General features: G+C 40.1%; 1 protein-coding gene across 4 annotated transcripts in view; it reads left to right on the top strand.

Annotated features, from left to right (window-relative positions):
* PCYT1B (phosphate cytidylyltransferase 1B, choline) overlaps nucleotides 1-16,545 on the top strand; it is a 130,941-nt gene extending 114,396 nt beyond the window's left edge. For all 4 annotated transcript variants that reach the window (XM_007493401.3, XM_001362246.5, XM_007493405.3 and 1 more), the window contains one exon: nucleotides 11,934-16,545. In XM_007493401.3, the coding sequence (XP_007493463.1) occupies nucleotides 11,934-12,146 (213 nt within the window). In that variant the 3' untranslated portion in view covers nucleotides 12,147-16,545. The remainder of the gene's footprint in view (nucleotides 1-11,933) is intronic.
* The last annotated feature ends 5,805 nt before the right edge of the window (nucleotides 16,546-22,350 follow it).

Raw genomic sequence — 22,350 nt, 5'->3', positions numbered from 1 at the left:
TGGGATAGCTGATTTGATGCTTTATCAAAATAGTTGATTGGGGCTAAAATTCTGTCCTTCCACTATCCTCCTCTGATGCCTCATTTTGGCAGGGAAGTAAGCCTGAACTCAAGACTGAGCCAAAGGAACAAAATCTATGGCTGGTCCCAGGACAGGCTGACAACAGGTTGTATTATCTTTCATCTGAGTACAAGCCTAGTTAAGTAGAGAGATGGGCTCACTGTCACAGGGTTGCTCAACAATAAATGATGGATCTCTTCAGCCACACACTCCCAAGGATGATCAGGCATGGGAAAGCTGTTACTGTGAAGGGATCAAGCTCAGCAAAGAAATCAATGGCTCCTGAAGTATTGAGGCAACCTTAGGTCAGGCAGCAATTTAAGATGCTTTTTGATTTGTTTTTGAACAACAGAACAAAGCTCAGGATTCATTCTTGGAGAGAACATGAACCCTGTTGGCTGCAGGTACAATTGTGCCCTCCCTGAGGCTGCCATTTTGTTCATATCTGTGAGAAAGAGGCAGATACACAGGAAGCAGAGGAAGGGACCCCATGTTGTGTAGATATCTATTTATATGTGTATGTGTGGGGACCTATACTGCTAGAACAGGGATTCTTTTTTTTTAACTTAAAAAAATTTTTTAATTACATGGACAAACAGTTTTTAACAATTGCTTCCTGACATGTTGCAATTCATATTCTTCTCCTCCCTCCTTCTCCTTTCCCCTCCCCAAGATAGTAAATAGTCTGATATAGGGTTATCCAAATGCTTTCATGTAATATCTTTATGTTTTTCATGCTGTAACAGAAGATACATATCAAGGAAAATAAAGTGAAAAGGAAATATATGCTTTGATCTGCAATAGGGTCTCAAGAAGAAGGAACTCTTCTTTGGCTAAATACCATTTTTTATTCTGAGTTCCTTGGGGTTATCTTGAAACTTTACTGATAATAGTTTAGTCTTTCCCAAATGATCATCATATAAACACCCTTCTCTTGGTTCTATTCACTTCACTTTGTGTCAGTTCATATCAATCTTATAACAGAGATTTTTTAATTGAAAACCTTAATTTAATTTAATTTTTGTTTATTTAATTTAAAATTTTTATTTAATTAATTTAGAATATTTTTCCATGTGCTTTCCCCCCCTCCTCCCCATCTCCCCCCCCCCCAGCCAATGAACAATTCCACTGGGTTTTACATGTTTTAGAACAGAGATTTTTAACCTGGGGTTCATAAGCTTATTTGTTTGTTTTTAGACCCCTGCCTTCCAGCTTAGAATCAATCCTGTGCATTGGTTCCAAGACAGAAGAGTGGTAACGGTTGGGAAATGAATGTGAAGTGACATGCCCAGCATCACATAGCTAGGAAGTGTCTGAGGCCAGGACTTCCTGTCTCTAGCCCCAGCTCTCAATCCACTGAGCCACCTAGCTGCCCTTTGAACTCATTTTTAAAGTATTTTAAAAACTATTTCAATATAGTTTCCTTTATAGTCCTACTTATTTTATATATATAACATTATATATATATGTATATATATTACGTAAGAGGTCCATAGGCTTCACCAAACTGTCAAAGGTGTCCACGACACAGAAAAAACTAATAACGCTTGTGCTAACATGGCTTGAATACACACGTAGCTTCTGGATCTAGGCAGCCTGCCAAGCATAGGACAAGTGTAAACAGGTGCACCCTCTATGTGCTCCCTTGTGAAAGCTCCCTAAGGACCAAGGGCTCCTGTCTCCCTTTTGGTGGCAGCAGTAAAAGAAATGACTGTAGGAAGAAGTGGCTGGTGGAGAACAGAAAATGTTAAGGTTTAAAATTAAGGGTTTGACTAAAATATATGATTCAAAGTATTTTTGCTCAAGGTTGAAGTGACCTTTAATAGCTTTTATTTACAAAAAGAGGTGGAAAGAGTGAAAGTAGAGAAATACAAATGGGTAGAGAAGACATTAACATATTTAACTAAATATTGTTCCAGTGCTTGGCTCAGTCAGGACTTATTAACCTTCAACTGGAATTAAGCTCTTTCCAGAAGACCGGAAGGGAAAGCCAGCTATCCACTCATCCAAGTTCCCTCCAAGAGGCAGGTCAAGACAATGACTCGAGCTGAAGATGACTCCTGAGGCTGATTATTTCCCTTCAGTCAACCTTCCTTAATCTGCCTTCCTTCTTGAAGTCCAACTCATTCTTTTTTTTTTTTAACCCTTACCTTCCATCTTAGAATCAATACTGCGTCTTGGCTCCAAGGCAGAAGAGTGGTAAGGGCTAGGCAATGTGGGTCAAGTGACTTGCCCAGGATCACACAGCTGGGATGTGTCTGAGGTCAGATTTGAACCCAGGACCTCCCATCTCTAGGCCTGACTCTCAATTCACTGAGCCACCCAGCTGACCCCTCCAACTCATTCTTGAAGCCCACTTCCTTCTTGGAATCAACTTCCTTAGCCCCAGAAATTCAGGACCTTTTATAGTGGCTCCTTGTCTCCTCCCCTCTTCACAGGGGACAATCACAGCTTTCAAATTGTCTAGCATTGCTCAGGCAGCAATGTTTGTGGGAAGCAGTTCACACCTTCTGGAGGGATGAATACTCATCAAAAGGGTTCACAGTTTCTGCGGGTATGAACTCAAAAGAATTCCCAAGTTTCTGACTGTTTGAGTTAGTGTCTTACTGGCTTCTCACCTAGCACTAAGTAGGGTGTGAATTCACTAAGTGGTTTGTGAGTTCCTCCACCTAGTTCAAACTTGTGCTGATTCAATCAGAAGGTAGACAAAGGAGAATTAATCCTGTCTTCACCATCTAGTGAGGTACTTAAGTTAGTATTAACTCAGGATAGGCAATAGAGTAAAGAATTCTCTTTCACAGAAGGCTCTTGGGGTACTCATTTTAGAGCCCCCTCAGTCCTGGTATAACAAGTGGGATGGTTTTTTAGGCAAACTTTGGCCCATGCCCAACGCTTTGACCTGTTTTTATTGTCAGTCAGTCAGTCAGTCAACAATAGTTATTAGGTCCCTACAATGTATGAAGCATGGGGTAAGCATTTGGGAGTATAAATAAGGGTCATAATCAGCCCCTCCCTCTCAAAGAGCTCACAGTCTAAAAGGAGAAAGAAACAACATACAGAGAAGACATACACACAGGATAGGTTCAAGATAACGCCTGAGGGAAGGGTCTAAGATTGAAGAGGAATGAGAAAAGCTTCTTAAATAGGACTTTTGTTGAGACTTGAGGGAAGCCAGGGAAGTTAGGAGATGGAGAAAAGGAGGGAGACAGTTCCAGGCATGGGAGACCACCAGGAAAAATGGAAATAGGAAATCTAACTGCAAGGGGCCAGTTTCACTGGAGTACAGAGTACCTGAAGGGGAAAAATAAGAAGACAGGAAAGGTAGGCAGGGAACTGGGTTATGGTGGGCTTTAAAAGCTGAACAGAGGATTTTTTATTGGATCAGAGGTAATAGGGAGCCACTGGAGTTTTAGACCTATTCTTTTTTTCCTGTCTTTTTTTTTTAATTACATGTAGAAACAATTTTTTGAACAATTGTTTTCTGACCTTTTGCAATCCAAAATCTCTCTGTCCCCCCTATCCCTCCCTGCTCCTCAGACAGTAAACAATCTGGCATATTTGAGACCTATTATTAAGGATGGTCAATTCGACAGCTGAGTAGAGGATGGACTGGAGTGGTGAGACACTTGGGGCAGGGAGATGGGCCAAAGGCACAAAGGGATGAGGACTTGAACCCTGCTGGTGGCAGTGTCAGAGGAAAGAAGGGTACATATACCAAAGATGTTGCAAAGGGGGAAAAGACATACCTGACAACTGGTTGGATAGGAGAGGTGAAGGAAAGTTGAGGATAATATCTAGGTAAGAACCTGAGTGATTAGGGGAAGGGCCATACCCTCTACCGGAATGGGGAAGTTAGGAAAAAGAGGGGTTTAGGAGATTTCAGTTGTGCTAATGTTGAGTTTACAATATCTACAGGACAATCAGTTTGAGATATCCAGTGAACAAGTGGAGATGTGAGACTGGAGGTCAGGAGAAAAGTTAAGGCTAGACAAATAGATCTGAGAATCATCTGTATAATCCATGTATGGATCCATGGGAATCCATGATGAGTTTCTATAAATCTACTAGTACAATAGAAGAATGATGGAGAGATGGGATGCTGTCCTGGGTTTATAATACCTAGCCCCTGATTTTTCCAGCTTCACATTGGGCATCACAGAACAGAATTGGGCTCAAAAGCACTGAAAGTTTGAACCTGGTACCAAACCACAAGAAAAAAAAAAATTAAGCAGGAGATCCCTTACGTGAATCTTCCTTCCTAGCTACTTTGGATAATGACCAACAAAAAGAAAAAGGACATGATTAAACATCATTTTGCATTCCCCCTTTTGTCCTCACAGACCTAAAATAATACTTCCATCCCTGTAGAAGATAACAGATATTAGCAGCAGAATTGACGTGAACTCTTTGCAAAGGGACTTTTTGTGCAACATGAGTTTCCTTTTAAAAGAAAAGTGGAAATCTTGTTTGATTTCCAGCCTCTTAGTCATTTTACATTTACTAACTGTGACACATGATGCTTCTTAACAACATTTATTTGGGCTTCATTATTTTATTGATGGATTGTCACTGCTATCCCCTGGCTGATTTAGAGCTTTTGTTATGTGATTATTCAGTGTTGCTCTGTCCTCTTCAGACAAGAGTTTGCCTAGTTCCTAGAGGTCAAATGACTTACACGTTCAATCCAATTCCATTCCCTAAACATTTATTAAGTGCCTACTATGTGCCAGGCACTGTGCTAGGAGCTGTGGATACAAAAAGACACTCCCAGCCCTCCAGGAGTCTAATGGAGGAGACAACATTTAAGCAAATATATACCAAATATGCTATATCCAAGATAGGAAATAATTAGAAGAGAGAAAGCCCTGGAGGGAATTGGGACTAGAGTCTAGTTCCAGGTGGGATGTTCCATTAGTGTCAGAGGTGGAAGTGGAATCCCAGTCTTCCTCCCTTTGAAGCCTATTCTCTGTCCACTATGCCACAGCTATATCACAAAACAAGTCCTAAAATGTTTCTGTAATTGAATCAGGAAAAGCACCTGACTGAGTGGATTCAAACATCACTTCAACTGGAGGACTGGGAGCAAGTCATGGCTCTGAGCCTCAGTCTCCTCATCTGTAAAATGCGAGTAATACTATCCATTATTCAATTCAAATGGTTGTATTAAGGAAATCACTTTGTAAGCCTTAAAGTGATAGAAATGAGCAGCAGTTAAGTAGGGAGGACTCTAGAGGCTTCCTAAGGGACTGGTTCAGCCCCCAGTGGAGCCTGGCAGACCTGAACATCCCCCTTTATCCAAGAGTGCATAATATAAACGTGTGCTTTTCTACCTAATTTTAAAACACCGAAGAGACAGCAATTCATTTTTAGTTGTGTCATAGGCATTGGGCTGACTGTCAGGGGCACTGAAATGTATTTCTGGTGAGAAGCCTTCTCTGTGGAAACTTAAAGGGGGTGGATTCCTTCTTCCCACCTCCATCCCTCCATTCGCAGGCTGCAGACAAGAAAGGGAATGCAGGATTTCACCGACCACGCTCATATTATTCACCCTGGGAAGGATGAAATCATACCAAGCATTGTTCTAGGAAAACCTTCATTGACTGTGAGATGAGGGGATTTTAAAAAAAAGGAAGAAAGGAAGAAAGAAAGAAAGAAACCCAGCTTGGAGATAAGAGGCTTTTCTTTCTTTCTTTTTTTTTTTAAATAACGTGCTATTCATGTCAAAACTGTTATTAACATTAATTTGCCATATCAACCAGAGTTCGACATTGCCTTTTCTGTTGACATTAAAAGCACAGGAATAGTTACAAGGATGTTAAACTCCAAGATAAGTAATTTGCTTTTCATGAATATGCTATTATTATAATAATTCTTTATTTGTCGATTTGGGGGCTGGGACTCATTTCCTAAAATAGAGGGTCTGCATTCCCTGCAAATAAAGTACCAGCAAAAATGAGCTGCTCTCAGACAGGGTCAAAACACAATTTTAGAGACTGAGAAGAATCTCTGAGGGGTGGGTTGGTTGGTTAGTTTGTAGAATAGAGATAACTTCCAGGTTATCCTCTTCAGGTCAACACATCGTCACTGAGCACCCATCAGGTGTAGGACGCCCATCCTAAATCCACAAACAGTTATTGGATTCCATAACTGCACAGAAGAGAACCACAGATGGGCTCGACCTTCTGGGGGGCTTCCCAGGACCTTAACCTTTCTCGGAGGCACCTTCCGCACAAAGTTAGATAGAATTAGATCTGAACCCCAAGAACTCCGTCCACCTCTTGGTGCTTAGACAGTGACACAAGAAAAACTCACATTTATACGGCGTTTGTGGTTACAAAGGACTATCGTATATGCCAGATCATCTGACCTTTCTGAGGGAGGGAGGACCAATGTTATCATCCCCATCGATGGGGATGAGGATGAGGAAATGGAGGTGCAGAGAGGATAAGTCAGGAATTCTTAGCTCGGTGCCCTTATATTTCTAAAGAATGCATAATGATATTTCAAAGGAAGTGGTTGATTTCTTTTGTAATCCAATGTAGTTTGGTTTATGCATGTAAAAATATGATTCTGAGAATTGTGCCATAGGCTGCACTAGACAGCAAAGGGGTCCGTGATACAAAAAAGGTTAAGGTTCTTTTGGCTAGATGGATAGGGTGGGATAAGTGATTTCCCCTCCATGGTCACACAATTAATAGTAGGTATTAAAAATGGTATCTGGACTTGGATCTCCTGTCTTCCTATCCAGAACTTTTCCATTACCTTAAAAAACAAACAAACAAAAGAAAAAAAAAACTCTCAAGACTCTTTCCTGAAGCTTTTTCATGTCTACTATCTTATATTCAAGGAATATTCAAATAACTATAAAACAGGAAGGCGGAAGCAATGCATCTGTTTTACAGATGAAGAAATCAAGACATAAAAAATTACTTTTTAATATTTATTTATTGATTGCTTTTTTACCCGGGAAGCTCATTGAAAACCATTCAATTCGTCTGCTTTTCATGGGTCCCGTAGCACAAAAATAAATGAAGAGGAAATCAGTTACAAGAGCCTGAAAACCTATTTAGAGAAATATCTGGCACCAATACAACAGCAAATGCAAGCCCCATGCTGCTGTTTTCTTAATGATTCAAACTCTTTCATTCTCTTAAACAGAACAGCCTCACTGAGAGTCTTGAGTCAAACTGCCAGGAACAAGTTATATGTAGTTCTCTTTTTTAAAAAAAAAGAATGTTGCTAATGGAAATGCTGAGAAATCCATTCGCAGTGGAAGGCTAATGACTGACATGAAAAAATATACACAAAGATTATAGTAATAAAATACATATTTTAAGTGCCTTCCAAAAGTTCAAGGCTTCTGAAAGCTCATATTAATCACAGGCTACCCCGCCTTTCTGGCATTTGATTTTGTCTCCTAAATGGACTTAATATGAGGGAATATCATTGCGCTTTACTTTTTCTACTCTCACTGGTTTTTTTCCCATTTGGTTTTATTAGATGAGTTTGACATCTTTTAGCAGAAATGACCCGTCGTCTTGCTATGGGGTGGTCAGTTGTTATTTATTGTACCAGTTACTGAAAATTGGGTGCCATTTAAGTAGTAAGAGGCTAAGGCATAATCAAGAGGGTTGCTTATGTACCAAAGAACAGTTACTAATTCTGAAGCTGAGCTTTGGATAAAAAAAATAGTAGTTCTGTTCCATTAGAAAGAAGAATGATACACAGCGGTCTACTTGGCCATTTCAGGCTAATGACCGGACTGTCTTGCAGAACAACAGCAAAATTTACGTCTCCATAGAGATTTGCACTGTACAAAAAACCTTTCCTCTCAGCAACATACTACATTGCCCTAAAGAGGTAAATAATGCCTCTATTATTATCCCCAGAGGTAGATGAGGAAACTGAGGCTCAGAGGTGTAAAGAGACTTTCCCAAAGTCACCGAGGCTAACAATAGGGCTCCTGACGGAAAATTCTCTGCACATATTCCATATCACCATCCTGTCCTTCGATCTGAGGTGAGAGGATAAGAATAGGAGGAGGAAGAACTCTGAACAGATCCCAGGATGTGAAATGGGATCACTGGCTTCCCTTTTTGGTGGCATTTTCCCATTGAGGAAGAGTTCTGCTTTGTCACTGCGTGGCTTGGGCAAATCACACAAACTCTGTGGCTCTCAGTTTCTTGCCCTGACCTAAGTCTAGTTCTGACATTGTATGATTCGATAGAAACGTGGGAGCCCTTGAACATGGGGCATTTGGGGAGGAAAACAAAGCACCCCAATTGGGAAGGAGTTTTCAACTACTGCTTCAAAGGAGAACCCTTTATTGGGTTCTGTCAACTCAAAGTAGGCAGATTTTATATTTTTTTTTTCCCTTACCTTCTGTCTTAGACAATTCTAAAACAGAAGAGAGGTAAGGGCTAGGCAATGGGGGTTAAGTGACTTGCCCAGGGTCACACAGCTAGCAAGTATCTGGGGTCAGATTTGAACCCAGGAACTCCTGTCTCCAGGCCTGGCACTCTACCCACTGCACTCCCTAGCTGCCCCTCAGATGATATATATCTTTTTAAATATTGTAATGATAATTTTTGTTTTCTCTAGCATCATTGTGCCTTTCCAGGAACACTACCCACATCATAGGTACCCACTTCAGGTATTCACCCTCTTTTCCCTTTTGTGCTTGTCTACCCCCATTAGACTGTAAGTTCCTTGAGGGGAAGGACTTTTTTTTTTTTGGATATTTGTCTCTTCAGTTCTTAACATGGTGCCTGGGATAAAGGAGGTGCTTAATAAATAAATATTTATCGACTATCAACTTGTAGAACCCTTCTTAGGAAGAAAGGGAGAAAAATTAAGTTAAACTGACACGCCAACCATGGGTGACAATGTATGTGGCATTCTGTATTTGCAGTCTGCCTCCTTTTGGAGGAAGTATGTTTCATTCGAAATGACATTTTTTATTGGCATGTGTACATATAATTTTCTTTTGTATCACCTTCACTACTTCCTATTTTGGAATTTATCATAATTTTATTAATGTGAAATCCAATCTCAAATAAAATATAGATATTTGTAACTTAAAAATAGCCATAATAATAATATTTAGATGTTGAAAAGGCTAGAATTTTGATTTAAAATTTCTCAAGATATGGTATCTTTGATGATATGATTACTCATAAGTCTTTTTCACCTACTTGTGTTTTTTCCTTTTATTTCTCTGTCCCTCCCATTGTTCCCTTTCTCCCCCAAAATAAACCTGGATACAAACCAAAAGAGTCAACAAAACCAATTTAGCCATGTCTGAATATGTCTGTCTCCCTTTGCTTTAAGTTTAGCACTTCTCTAGCAAGAGGTGGGTGCCAGGTTTCACAAAGGTTTTATGTGTGTGTGTGTGTGTGTGTGTTTGTAATATATACACACTTAATTATTTATTTGAACCCAGTTCCACCTGACTCCAGGATTGACACTCTACCTAGCTGCCCTTCAGATGATATATATTTTTAATATATATTATTTTAATATAATACAATGTCATATAATATAATAAATCTAATATATTATTTTAATGTTTTATTTATTTATTAAATTAAATTTATTTATTTATTAAATGAAATTTATTTATTAAATTAAATTAAAAATAAATATTATATTTATTAAGTTTTATTTAATATATTTATATTATTATATGTATATATATTATGTATATGTATTATATGTATACATTTCAAATATATAGATACCTATTTCAGATGCTTACTTTCTGCCTTCATAAAAATTCTCAGGCCAGGGCTAGGCAAAAGGGGTTAAGCGATTTGCTCAGGGTCATCTAGCTAGGAAGTGTCTAAGGTCACATTTGAACCCAGGACCTCACAATTCTGGCCTGGCACTCTATCTGCTGTGCTACCTAGCTGCCCCCAAAGGTAATATTTTCAAGTTACATTTTTTTTTTGTTTTAGAACCATAACACATTACCCCAAATCAGCAAATTCCCATGCCCCATACATTGGAAGAGATGCACAGTCTGAACCCGTAACTTAGCCAGGGAGAATGAGAAATATTTGCTCATGTCTTATTTTTTCTCACATCATTGACGAAGAAAGGGAAGAAAATAAACATTTATGGAGCACCAACTATGTGCCAGGAACTGTGCACATTATCTCATTTGATCCTTATGACAACTCTGTGTTATCATTATTATTATTATATCTATTTTACAGTTGAGGAAACTGAGGCAAATGGGTTAAGTGACTTGTTCAGGATCATACAGTCAACAAGTGTCTTGGGCTTTGTTTAAACTTAGGTCTTCCTGTCTTTGGACTTAGCACTCTCTTCATCCACCAGCTACTCAGTTACCACGAGGGAGTGACTTAATTTCCTCATCTGAAAAATGAGAATAACAATATTTGTAGAATACCTCTTAAAGAACTAAATAGATGCTCTGGTGTTTGGCACCATGGCTATAGGATAAAGATATATTTAACAGAGTTTTGTGGCATTTTCAGGGAACAGAGTGTCCTGGTTAGTCAAACATCTGGCTAATAATATATTCATAAGATACCATTACTTTTCAAGAAATTAGAACATCATAAATTATAACCTCAGTGCAGTGAGGTGGAACATTGGAAAGTGTTGGGCCTGGAGTCAGGAAGAGTCATCTCCCTGAGTTCAGATTCAACCACAGACACTTACTAGATGTGTGACTCTGAGCAAGTCCCTTCATCCTGTTTGCCTCAGTTTCCTCATCTGGAAAATGAGCTGGAGAAGGAAACTGCCAACTGCTCCAGTATCTCTGCCAAGAAAGCCCCTGATGGGGTCACAAAGAACTGGACGAGACTGAAAAATGACTGAACAACAAGAAGGGATTCTATCAGGCAGCTTGGCAGGGAGGTGGGGGATGTTAAGTTGGTGGGGGCAGTTTGTGGAAAGGCACAGAAGGCAGAAGATAAACGTTACAAACAGGAAGTAGCAATCAAGTTTTGAGCCCCACTGTGGATCCTGGGTTTGAGATACTGGTACCCTGCGTGGTTTTATTTTTTATTTTTTGAATTGAAAATTTTTATTTAATTAATTTAGAATATTTTTCCATGGTTACATGATTCATGTTCTTTCCCTCCCCCTCCCCCCCCCCCCAGCCTACAAGCAATGCCATTGGGTTTAATTTTGTCATTGATCTAGACCTGTTTCCATATTATTGATATTTGCACCAGGGTGATCATTTAATCTACATCCCCAATCATATCCCCAACAACCCAGGTGATCAAGCAATTGTTTTTCTTCTGTGTTTCTGCTCCCACAGTTCTTCTGGATGTGAATGGTGTTCTTTCTCATAGATCCCTCAGAATTGTCCTGGATCATTGCATTGCTGCTAGTAGAGAAGTCAGTTACATTAGATTGTGCCACAGTGTATCAGTCTCTCTGTATAATGTTCTCCTGGTTCTGCTCCTTTCGCTCTGCATCAATTCCTGGAGGTCGGTCCAGTTCACATGGAATTCCTCCACTTTATTATTCCTTTGAGCACAATAGTATTCCGTCACCAACAGATAACTAATTTGTCAGCCATTCCCCAATCCAAAGGCATCCCTGGGTGACTTTTATCACATTGAATATCGCATCATCTTCCTGTAGATATCAATATTCCACTCCATCTAAGTCTGACTTTATCAATGGCCATAAATAAATTGATGGAATATCATTAACTTAATAATGCAAGAGTGCATAGATCTGCAAATGTGAGCACTCGCACACAAGCTCTTGGAATTCTCTCCACAAGGGAAGACATCCCTTCCGGGGTTCTCTAGGAGCCCTTGAAGCTCTATTTCCGTGTTACCTTCCATTATTCCATAATAAGCGCCTTCTCTCAAATTTCCTTTCAGAAACAGATGTTTCAAGAACGCAGCGGACGGATGCTCCAGGCATTATCTCCGAGGCAGAGCCCAACGAGCAGCCCGACGAGGGGCCGGTCTCCTTCCCGGTCCCCCTCTCCCACTTTCCCCTGGCTCCCAAACAAGACCTCTCCCCCTTCTTCCCCCAAAGCCGCCTCAGCCTCCATCAGCAGCATGAGCGAGGGGGACGAGGATGAGAAGTAAATCGGCGCTCGTTGGCAAAGCAGCTACGAGGTCCCGAGGGAGGGATGCCTGGACCTTACACACAGAAGGAGAGGGAGGGTGGGGGGGCAGAGCGACTGCTGGCAGGGTGTGCAGCGAGCACCTCTGAGGTGGACCGACCGAGGTGAGACCTGGAACTCTGCTGGGGGCAGTCTCTGCGGCGATGGGTCGCCCCCTCACGTTTCTACGCCATCCTCAGGCACGTGCTCAGCGTGGAATTTGCCAGTCGCAACTCAGGACTGATGGAACTGTACGAAGTCATCATCGCTATTTTAATGACTATTGTGGGAGAGAACCAGGAGAATTTGCACTCAATCGAGCTATTTTCTGCTTCTGGGTTTTTGTTTTTGTTGTTGTTGTGTATGTGTATGCGTGCTAACCCAAACTTAATGAGCAGCCTTTCTCCTCACCGCTTTAGAGGAAAGAGCTATCCCACCATGGCGGCAAGACATGGAAAAAGGCAAAGGCGGGATGGCTCAGCTCCACTCTCTGCTCTCTGCGTGGGAACCTGGCCTTGTACACGTGTCAGCTCTCCAGTTTCAAGAATATGGCCCATTGCAGAGTCCTCGCTCTCCAAGTCAAACAGCGAGGGTCATCTAGCACGAGCCATCTTTCTCTCTTCCCTCTACACCCCAAGCCACAGTTTTGTTAAGAAACGTTCCTAAAAGAATGGAAAGCCTCCTGTTGTGGATTTTTTTTCTTTCCATGGGCAGGCATGGAATACTCTTCCAGAGGTTGCTTTCCTTATAGATCTGATTTGGAAAATAAAAAAGGGAAGTAAAACTATTGAGAAAAAAAAACAACAACCCAAAATTGATTTTGATCTGATCCAGTCTGAGTTTCTCAGATATTGAAAATCTCCTGGAGCAACTCCTTAAAGAAAGTCATTAGCTTGTTCAGTGAGGCTGCCTTGCTCCCCTTATAAAGGATCAGGCATCCTGATCGACCTCAGGAGGAAGTATGCTCTCTTTGGGCACGGGAGCTTCCTATGGCTTGTATGCACCATGCACACCATCCAGGTGTATCCCAAATGCAACATGAATATCGTGCTCTACACAAGCTCTTCTCCTGCTTTCTACCTTCCTTTATTAGACCCAGCTTGAATCCTCGGGATAAAGTGCTACTTGGTTCCCTCCTGATTCCCGGTCTTCACAGGCAAAGCTGGAAGGTCCTCTGCAGTTTCAAGTCAGAGAAAATGGTTCTGTCTTTCAAAGAAGTGGGATGAATTGCTAATATTTCTGAATGGATCAAAGGAAGTGGTTTCCCATGACCCCTTTCTTGGGAGCTCCATTGCAATGTTAACTTTTTGGGTAATTCTGGTGCTGGGGGGTTCAAATAGGAAGGCCATCTTTGCACTCCTGCTTTTTCTTCTTCTTGGTGATGGGTACCTATGGACGGATACCCTCTGAAACAGTTCTCGGGGTTCTTTTTCATATATAGCATTAACATCAAGGAAATGATTACTTCCTAAAGACTATGGTTGGGAAAGCATTTTAGAGTCCCAGCTCTTGGGAAGAAATAGATTTACTCTACTGGTTGCCTGTAGAAAACCAGAAACTGATTTGGCACGCACAGAGCTATGGTCTACACCAGCAGTTTTGCAGAGGAAGTCCAGGAACTCTTGTGATGCAGCTCTTTGCCACAGCTCTCGAGTATCAGCCTTCAAGACAAGGGGGAGAGCTTGTCCCTGAAAGAATGACATGATGCCCTTCCTGCTACAATGGGGTTAAACCACCTCTCTGCCCATGCAATGATAAAGGAGATTAGAAAGCAAAATTATAAGCCCCCTAAGTGGGGTAGTTAAACCCCCAAAGGCCTGCCTGCTCAGCACAGTTCAGACCCTCCTCATCCCCAGTGCTGTGCCAGGTCAGTGGGTACCATGCACTCAGCACCCATGTGGGATGGCTGTTTCAAAGAGCCGAAGGAATGAGCTCAGTGTGAAATCACTTGTAGACCAGGGAAAGGAACGACTTGCCACACGCATAGAAAAAAATCAGAGCCACCAAGGACTCACAGGTACTCCTTCTCCATCCCATGACTTGGAGGCTTTCCTTCTGCCCTGCAACCATTGCAAACTGACCAGTCATGCCTGCTGGCTCAGCTGTTTAAAGTCTTGGTCAAAGCAAAGGAATAAGGAGGAAGGTTGGATCAATGGCAAAAATAAAGGGAAAATAAAAGCAGGGAAAGGAAGGAAAACAGGGAAAGGGAAGCAGAGAAGAAAAACTGAGCATGAGTATGGCTGAAAGCCTTGTTTATCTTGGCTTCTGGGTCTCTGGGGTGGCTACATTTTCTAGATATGCTGCCTTACAATGAGTTCTTTTTCCTACTTTAGTACTAAAATTTTGGCTTTAGTTACTAAAAAGTTTTAATATCTAACAACACCCTGGGAAGGGTTCAAGAGAGCCCAGCTTATTTCTTGGTTCTGTTTTGGAGAAAATAATATGATAACCAGATGGACATCCTAAGGGGCAGGGACCATGAGAATGTTTTGGCAGGTCTGGTGCCAAGATATGTTTTCCAGTTGTGGAAAATGGTAGTTCTGTGGCATATCCTGGGGATAGCTATGGGGTATTGGGGAGAAAAACTGAATTTGGAGTCAGAGGGTCTGGGATTAAATTCCAGCTCTGTTACTCCCCGAATGAGCTTGGGTAAATCATTTACCCTCTCTGGGCCTCAGTTTCCCCAGTGATAAAATGAGCAGATAATTTCTAATGACCCTTCCAAGCCTAAAACTACGATGCTCCTATGATTCCCTGCATGGCAACTTCCTTATTCCAACCCCACCAGGTGGAGGGGCACAAGTTCAGGAAGGAAGATCCTACAGATCTAATCCTTTGAACTTGGCTTAGCTGTCCCCCAACTAACTCAAACTCTCAGGGGTTGTTTGCACAGGACCACTGTTTCCCCAAATCAGTGTTTGCTGAGAGTGCCTGATATATTATCCTGCCTTAGCCAGAGAGAGAAGAAAGAACAAAGAATGGGTGGCATGGGAGGGGAGAAGAAATTTGCTAGAAAACAGGCTGGGAAAAGTCATAGGGCAGTGGGAGGTCAGAAAAACCAAGGAGAAGGAAGAGATGAAGTGCTTCTCGGGCAGGAAATGAGAGCATGCGGTCTGAGGGAGGCAGAGGAAGTGGAGGAGCACTATGGAACATCAGGGAGTCTAGCAGGGAGAGGCGCAGAGGGATGGGTGATGAAAACAAGAGATGGGGATGGGGAAAGGAAGTAGAAAACATTCTAAAAAGTTCAATGTGTCCTGGGGCAATGTGGAGGACTTGCTTGAGAAAAAAAATAAAGCAGGGAAGAATATAATGTTTCTTTTAAAATGTAGAGTATTTGGGAGTGTGTGTGCGCGTGCATGTTCGTGCCAGTCAACTGACCTCGAGGTTTTCCTCGTCAAAGAGCTGTTAGTTTAGTTGCTCTTTGGAAGAAGATACAGGAACCTGAAGGGCAATCATTACCATTAGGTCTTGACACAGAGCCAGCATTTGCTAGTCCACCAGCGAAGGAGCCTCATCCTTTTACTTAGCTTTTCGTGGTTCCAATGGCTGCCCCCTTCCTTGTCAGCTGGGGTAGCCCCGGGAGGGAGCCTCGCCTGCCGTCATCTTTCCCTCACTTAGAGCAGGACTATCAGAAGGACTCGGGCTTCAGAGGCAAGCTCATCTCTTCAGTGACAAGAATAAGAAAGCTGTGCTTGTGTGGCTGATGACTGCTGTCTAAAACAGAGGCGCAGTCATTACTGTTGCATCTTTCTCTATGCCTCAGGTGACTAGTTACGGTCGCTCCATCCTTTGGGGGAGGGATGGCACGAGCACCTGGACAACTCCTCGATGCTTCTAAGATTCTTTTCAGCTGAATGTCACGAGTCTGGAAATAGCCAGCCGGGCATGGCCACGTTTCCGTAGCATCGATTCAATATTGGTTTGGGTTCAAGAAACAATGACATTGGGTCCTTCAGAGAAAAAAACAACTCGGGTCATTTGCTACTCACGCCATTCTCTAGACTTGAGGTTTGCATCAAGTCACTGTGATCTATCCATGGACAAAGCCATAGGGAGTACAAACATACACACACATGCACACACATGCATACATACATGCACACACACAGGTATTTAAATAAAAAAACATGCCATACTTGAGATCTTGTCTGGGTTAACAAGTTATACTAAAGCCCAAGCATCTGTCCTGGTGCTGTATGCTCTACATCACTGGAATGGAATCCCCTCTGTACTCCTGCTCCCTAATAGAACACGAAATCTCCAGACAGTTTATAAACAAATGAATGCAGAATTGCACATTGGGGGCTGTCAAAGTGTGCTTCTGTGTGTTCAGGCTAAGGAGCCCCAGTTCAAAACAATAAACTAAATGAGTTTAAAAAGTGGGTGTAGCCTACTGTCTTTATTCTTCTGTGGCACCAAGGATGTACTCTCCTCTCTTGCTTCAAAGGGAATTTCTTTGGTTTTACTCTCACCAGAGGCAAAGTCTCTAAAAGCCTCCTGCAAGAGAAAAGGCTGGTGATCATCTTGAGGAGATTACCTCACCTTCTCCTAACTGTGATGTTTTTTTAAATCCTCACCTTCCATCTTGGAATCAATACTGTGTATTGGTTTCAAGGCAGAAGAGTGGTAAGAGCTAGGTAATGGGGGTGAAGTGACTTGCCCAGGGTCACACAGCTAGAAAGTATCTGAGTTCAAATTTGAACCCAGGACCTCCTGTCTCTAGGTCTGGCTCTCAATTCACTGAGACATCCAGCTTCCCCCCTCCACACACACACACTATGATTTTTTTAAAAATTTAGTCAATTTAGAACATTATTCCTTGCTTACAAAAATCATATTCTATCCCTCTCTCCCCTAACCCTACCCTTCCTGTAGCTGATGTGCAATTCCACTGGGTTTTACACGTATCCTTGTTCAGAACCTATTTCCATGCTGTTGATGCTTGCACTGGGATGTTCATTTAGGGTCCACATCCCCAACCATATCCTCTCGACCCATATAATCAAGCAGCTGTTTTTCTTCAGTGTTTCTACTCCCACACTATGATTTTTAAAAATCAATTTTATTCTTATTTTAAATTGCAAATTCTCTTCCTCTCTGACCCATTGAGGAGGCAAGAAATACAAGAGCCATTATACATATCATTTAAAATATTTTTCTGTGTTAGCCATGTTCTGGAAAAATAAAAGTAAAAATAGGAAAGAAAATAAAGAAAACGTATGCTTAAATCTGCACTTACATTCCATAATTTCTTTGGAGGCAAATTGTATGTTTACTCATGAGTCCTTTGGAACTATAGCGGGTTTTTTTAATTGATCAGATTCACTGAGTCTTTCACAGTTGATCATCTTTACAATATTGTTGCTTCTTTGTATATTGTTCTAGTTCTGCCCACTTTACTTTGCATCAGTTCATATGTCTTCGCATGCTTTTTCTGAAACCCTGCCCCTCACTTTTTTTTTTCCTTTTTAAAAATTTTTTACCTTCTCTATTGATTCCAAGGCAGGAGAGTGGTAAGGGCTAGGCAACTGGGGTTAAGTGACTTGCCAAAGTCATCCAGTTAGGAAGTGTCAGTGGAGAGATTTGAACCTGAGTCTAGTGCCAGGCCTGGTGCTCTATTCACATGCTCCCTCGCTGCACCCCCCCCTTCATCATTTCTCATAGTACAATAGCATTGCATTCCATACACACCATAACTTGTTTAGCCATTCATTCCCTAATTAATGGACATACTCTCAATTTCTCTTTTTTTGCCACCATAAAAAGAGGTGTTATAAATATATTTGTATACATGGATCCTGCTATGGTTTCTCCGAAGCTTGGGAAACCACCTTAGCAAGACTCTTGGGAGAAAATACTTGAAAATTCCCAAACTTGAGGGCAGAATGATGATTCAATGAGTAAATCACATCAAACTGCTGAACTATTGTCCGCTCTCTCATAGTGAACACCACCCATCCTCTACAACTTGGGATTTTGGGGGCCACTCGGGTACCATCGAGACAGGATCACTTGAACAAATTAGGTATGTTTGACCCAGAAAAGAAAAAAAACCCAGTTCCTTCAGTCAGTCCTTATGGGATATCAATTCACAGCCATTGACCATCCTGATTCCTCTATTGTGGACACATTCAAGCTCATCAGTGTAATGCCTCCCCTCATCCTGCCAGTGCAAAGCTGCTGTTTTGAATCCAAGTATAAAGCTTTACACTGATCTCTAGTCAATTCCATCTCATTAGATCCTGTCTGATGCTCATCTAGCTCATCAAAGTATTCAGACTATCATCCAATTTGTTATTTATTTTTTTCAGTTCTATGTCATACACAAATTTTATGGATTAAACAAGTCATTGATAAAAGACCAAATACAGATCCCTGAGGCATTCTATAGGGGTACCCCTGCCACACTGGTATCAATCCATTAATGACTATTCTTTGAGTCCAGGAATTAATATTTAATTATTATTTATATTTAATCATATATAATATATAATAAACTAATTAATTTCGAATCCATCTAATTATATGATCATGTAGTCTGTGTGTCTCTGTCTTCTCAAGGAGGGCTTGAGATACTTTATCGAATGCTTTGTTATAATCTAGGTAAGTGATATCCAAGGCATTCTCCTGACTTAGTAACCCTGGCCAAAAAGGAAATAGGGTGTTTAATATGTCTTATGGTATAGTGGATAAAAACATGACTTTCTTTTCTAGGGGTCCACTACTCATCTTTTTTATCATCCCTTGTAGAATGTTCACAGGAATCAAAATCAAGCTAACTGGTCAATAGTTTACAGATTCTATTCTCTTACTTTTTTTTTGAAAATAAAAACATTTGCCCTTCTTCAGCCCTAACGTACCCCATTCTATAATTCACAGCATTTTAAATATTGTTTAGAAATCATGACATCAATGGTATTTTGGTTTTTCTTCTTCAATACCTAAGGATGTAGTTCATTTAGGTCAGGTTTACCAAGGGCAACTAGGCATGCTATTACCATCTCCTTACATACTTTGGTTATTAATCACCCAACTTTTTTATTCTGTGCAAATGTTATTCTCCCTGGCAGAGGAAATAGAAGCAAAATAAAAACTGAATAATTCTGCCTTTTCTCTGTGATCTATTATCATCATCTGATTAATCCCAAGGAGAGGTCTTATCCCTCTTTAATATTTTTAACTTCTCTGATTTAAAAAAAAAAAAGCCCGTACCTTTCCCCCCTTATAGTTCTATGATAGTCTGAGGTCATTCTGGGATTTAGCCTTTGTAACTATTTTAATAGCACTCTAATTCATATATTTTTCTACTGTTATCTTCCTTTAGCTTTCATTTTTTGTACATATCTTTTTAAAATCTCAAAAAAAAAAAGGTTTGTTGGTGAGCTTTCTGTATAATTACTTTGCTCTTACCAGGAAACTCTCTTTTTAACTCTTCACTGGAAGAGTTTCTCTGTGCCTTCAGAATCATATTCTTGTGGATACAAATCCACCCCCCCCCAACACCAATATTTGATCTCTCAAAATCTAGGCTTTCCTCTCAACACAAATTCGAATCAGTCTCTTGGGCGCCTTTCCTCTCTACCAAAAAAGATCCCATTATTTCAGTTCTACCAATCAGTTTCTCCTTGTTAGTAAGAACCATATCAAACAGAGAATTTTCCATCGATTATTCTCTTTTTTAAAGGATACAATTATCATTAAACTAAGTCAAGAGAATTCCAACAAATATCTAAATAGCTGGAAGATACCATCACTGCTCAATTGTGCTTCTGTGCCAGGCTTATGATGCTTCCTGAACCATATGTGCATCTATTTCTTCTTTCTGTTCAAGTGGTCTGTATGTAGCCAATTACCAAGTCACTTCTGCTTCTCTCTCCATTAATCTTTTCCCAAATGCTCACCATCATACATACATTTCCTCTCTGGTTCCTGGATTTCTCACATGAATATACCCTTTTCAACACAATGCAATCTCCCTTTCCCCTCCCCTGGTATCTTTTAACCATCTTTCTTTTGAATAGACCTATGTATTTATTGAAAAGACAAGCACATACATTTTTGCTGGAGCTGTGAATTGGTCTGACCATTCTAGAAAGCAATTTGAAAATCTGTTTAAAAACAATTTTAAGGGATTAAAATAGACACACCTGTTGTTCCAAAGATCCCAAGATTAGAAGCATATCCCACTGGCAGAAATAAAGGTCTCAAATACACTTTAAATTGAATATTCCTAGCAATACTTTTCATAGCAGTCAAGCACTGGGCACAAAGTAGATAGCTCTCATTTGGGTAACTGAGAAATAAATTGTGGTATGTGACTGTAATAGAATACTATGTGTTGTAAAAAACTATAAATATGATGGGGATGGAGTATGAGAAGACTTACATGAATTGATGCAAAATAAAGCGAGCAGAACCAGGAAAAGAATATGCTTAATGACTAGAACAATGTCGTTTTGAAAGAAGGAAGAGGAGGAGGAGAACAATAACCACAAAAGCAACCTAAACACTGTGTAATAATAATGGTTGAGTTTAGCTGGAAAAAACAGAGATGAAAAAATATATCTCTTTTCCTTCTTTGGAGAGGTGGAAAACAGTGAGTGTAGAACTCTGAATTTATTGTTAGGCTCATCTGATGGAGTGATTAGTTTTGCTGACTTGATTTTTTTTCTCTTTCCTTTTTATAGTTTATTATAAAACGTATCTCTCTAGGAAGGGAGGGAGAAAAATATTAAAAAACGTATGTGATGTTATGACTTTTAAAACTTTGTTAGGTGAAGAAAGACATTTTCATTCACTTTAATATCACAGTTGTGAATTTCATCCCATCAACTCATGGTGGGCAAGAGTTCTGAGGTCAGATTCATCTCACTGAGAGGATCTCTAATTCCTCTTGTTTATTACTAAGCTCTAAGGTTTCTGGTGTGGACATTTAAAGTCAAGTATTACCTGGAATTTGCCTCCTGTGACTTTCTCTGTGTCGCAACTGCTATTATGGCATCTAGTTTGGTAGATAGAAAAGGATAGCTTTCTTCCTCCATCCTGCTCTCCCTCCCCCATTCTTTTTATTTCAAGGTTATTTCGTTAATTGAAAAAACCTGAGATGATAGACTTAAAAAAAATTATTTTTTAAAATTTTTAACTAAAAATTTTAAATTATATATATAATAAATTTTAATTAAAATTTTAAATTATTTATTTATAAACTATATTAAAACATGGAAATGTGTTGTTTCAGTCTCCTAAAAATTATGTCTAAATAAATGAGAGGCAGTGGAATAGAATAGAATAGAATAGAATAGAATAGAATAGAATAGAATAGAATAGAATAGAATAGAATAGAATAGAATAGAATAGAATAGAGCTAGACTCAGAGCCAGGAGGATCTGGGTTCAAGTCTCTTCTCTGATATATATTGGTTGTGTGACCCTTGGCAAGATTTTAGGAAACTCTAAGACCATAAATTTTGGAGAAGCATCTATTAGTATTGATAGAGAAAGCTTTCCAACCGAAGGATTTTCTATGCCAATGAAATCACAGGCCAAGTCCCAATCCCCTGAAGTATGGGAATGGCTGCTCTTAATCCATTAGACAGAATACAGAGACTCTATTCAAAACCTAGAAGGTGAGAATAAATAAATAAAATTATTATTTATAAAAATAATAAAATAAAATTGAATTTTCTTTTCTTTTCAGGCCCATGATTTATCTTTCTCCTCCTCCTATTGCCATAAAGAAAACAAGAAAAACACTGATCACTGTCAATATTAGGAATTGACATTTCCCCCTCAGTGTCCTAGGACTCATGCAGGCATTTGCAAAGTACTTAACTCTGCAAGTCCTTTCATGCCCATTATTAATCTACGACTGGACAATGTAGCAAGGCACGTTTCCATGTTCTAAATACATGGGACTAATTTAAAGTGCTCAATAAAAGTGAGACTTGTTTTCTGGATGATCTATTTTGTGTGTGTGTGTGTGTGTGTGTGGCACTGACAAATAAGCTTGAGTTCTGGACCAGGAGAAAATTGGAAGCAGTTTAAAATGCAAGTCCTTTTTTTTTTTTTAACACTATTAACACATTCTGAAAAAATATAAAATTTGTGTCAAATCATATATTTACAGTGAAATTTTCTCACTCTACTAGGTTTTATGTATGACACAATTTTATAAATCACACAAGTTTG

Source organism: Monodelphis domestica, chromosome 4 (assembly GCF_027887165.1).
Source record: "Monodelphis domestica isolate mMonDom1 chromosome 4, mMonDom1.pri, whole genome shotgun sequence".
Lineage (NCBI taxonomy): Eukaryota > Metazoa > Chordata > Mammalia > Didelphimorphia > Didelphidae > Monodelphis > Monodelphis domestica.
Note: the sequence above shows the minus strand (reverse complement) of the source record. Positions and strands in the feature narration are given on the sequence as shown.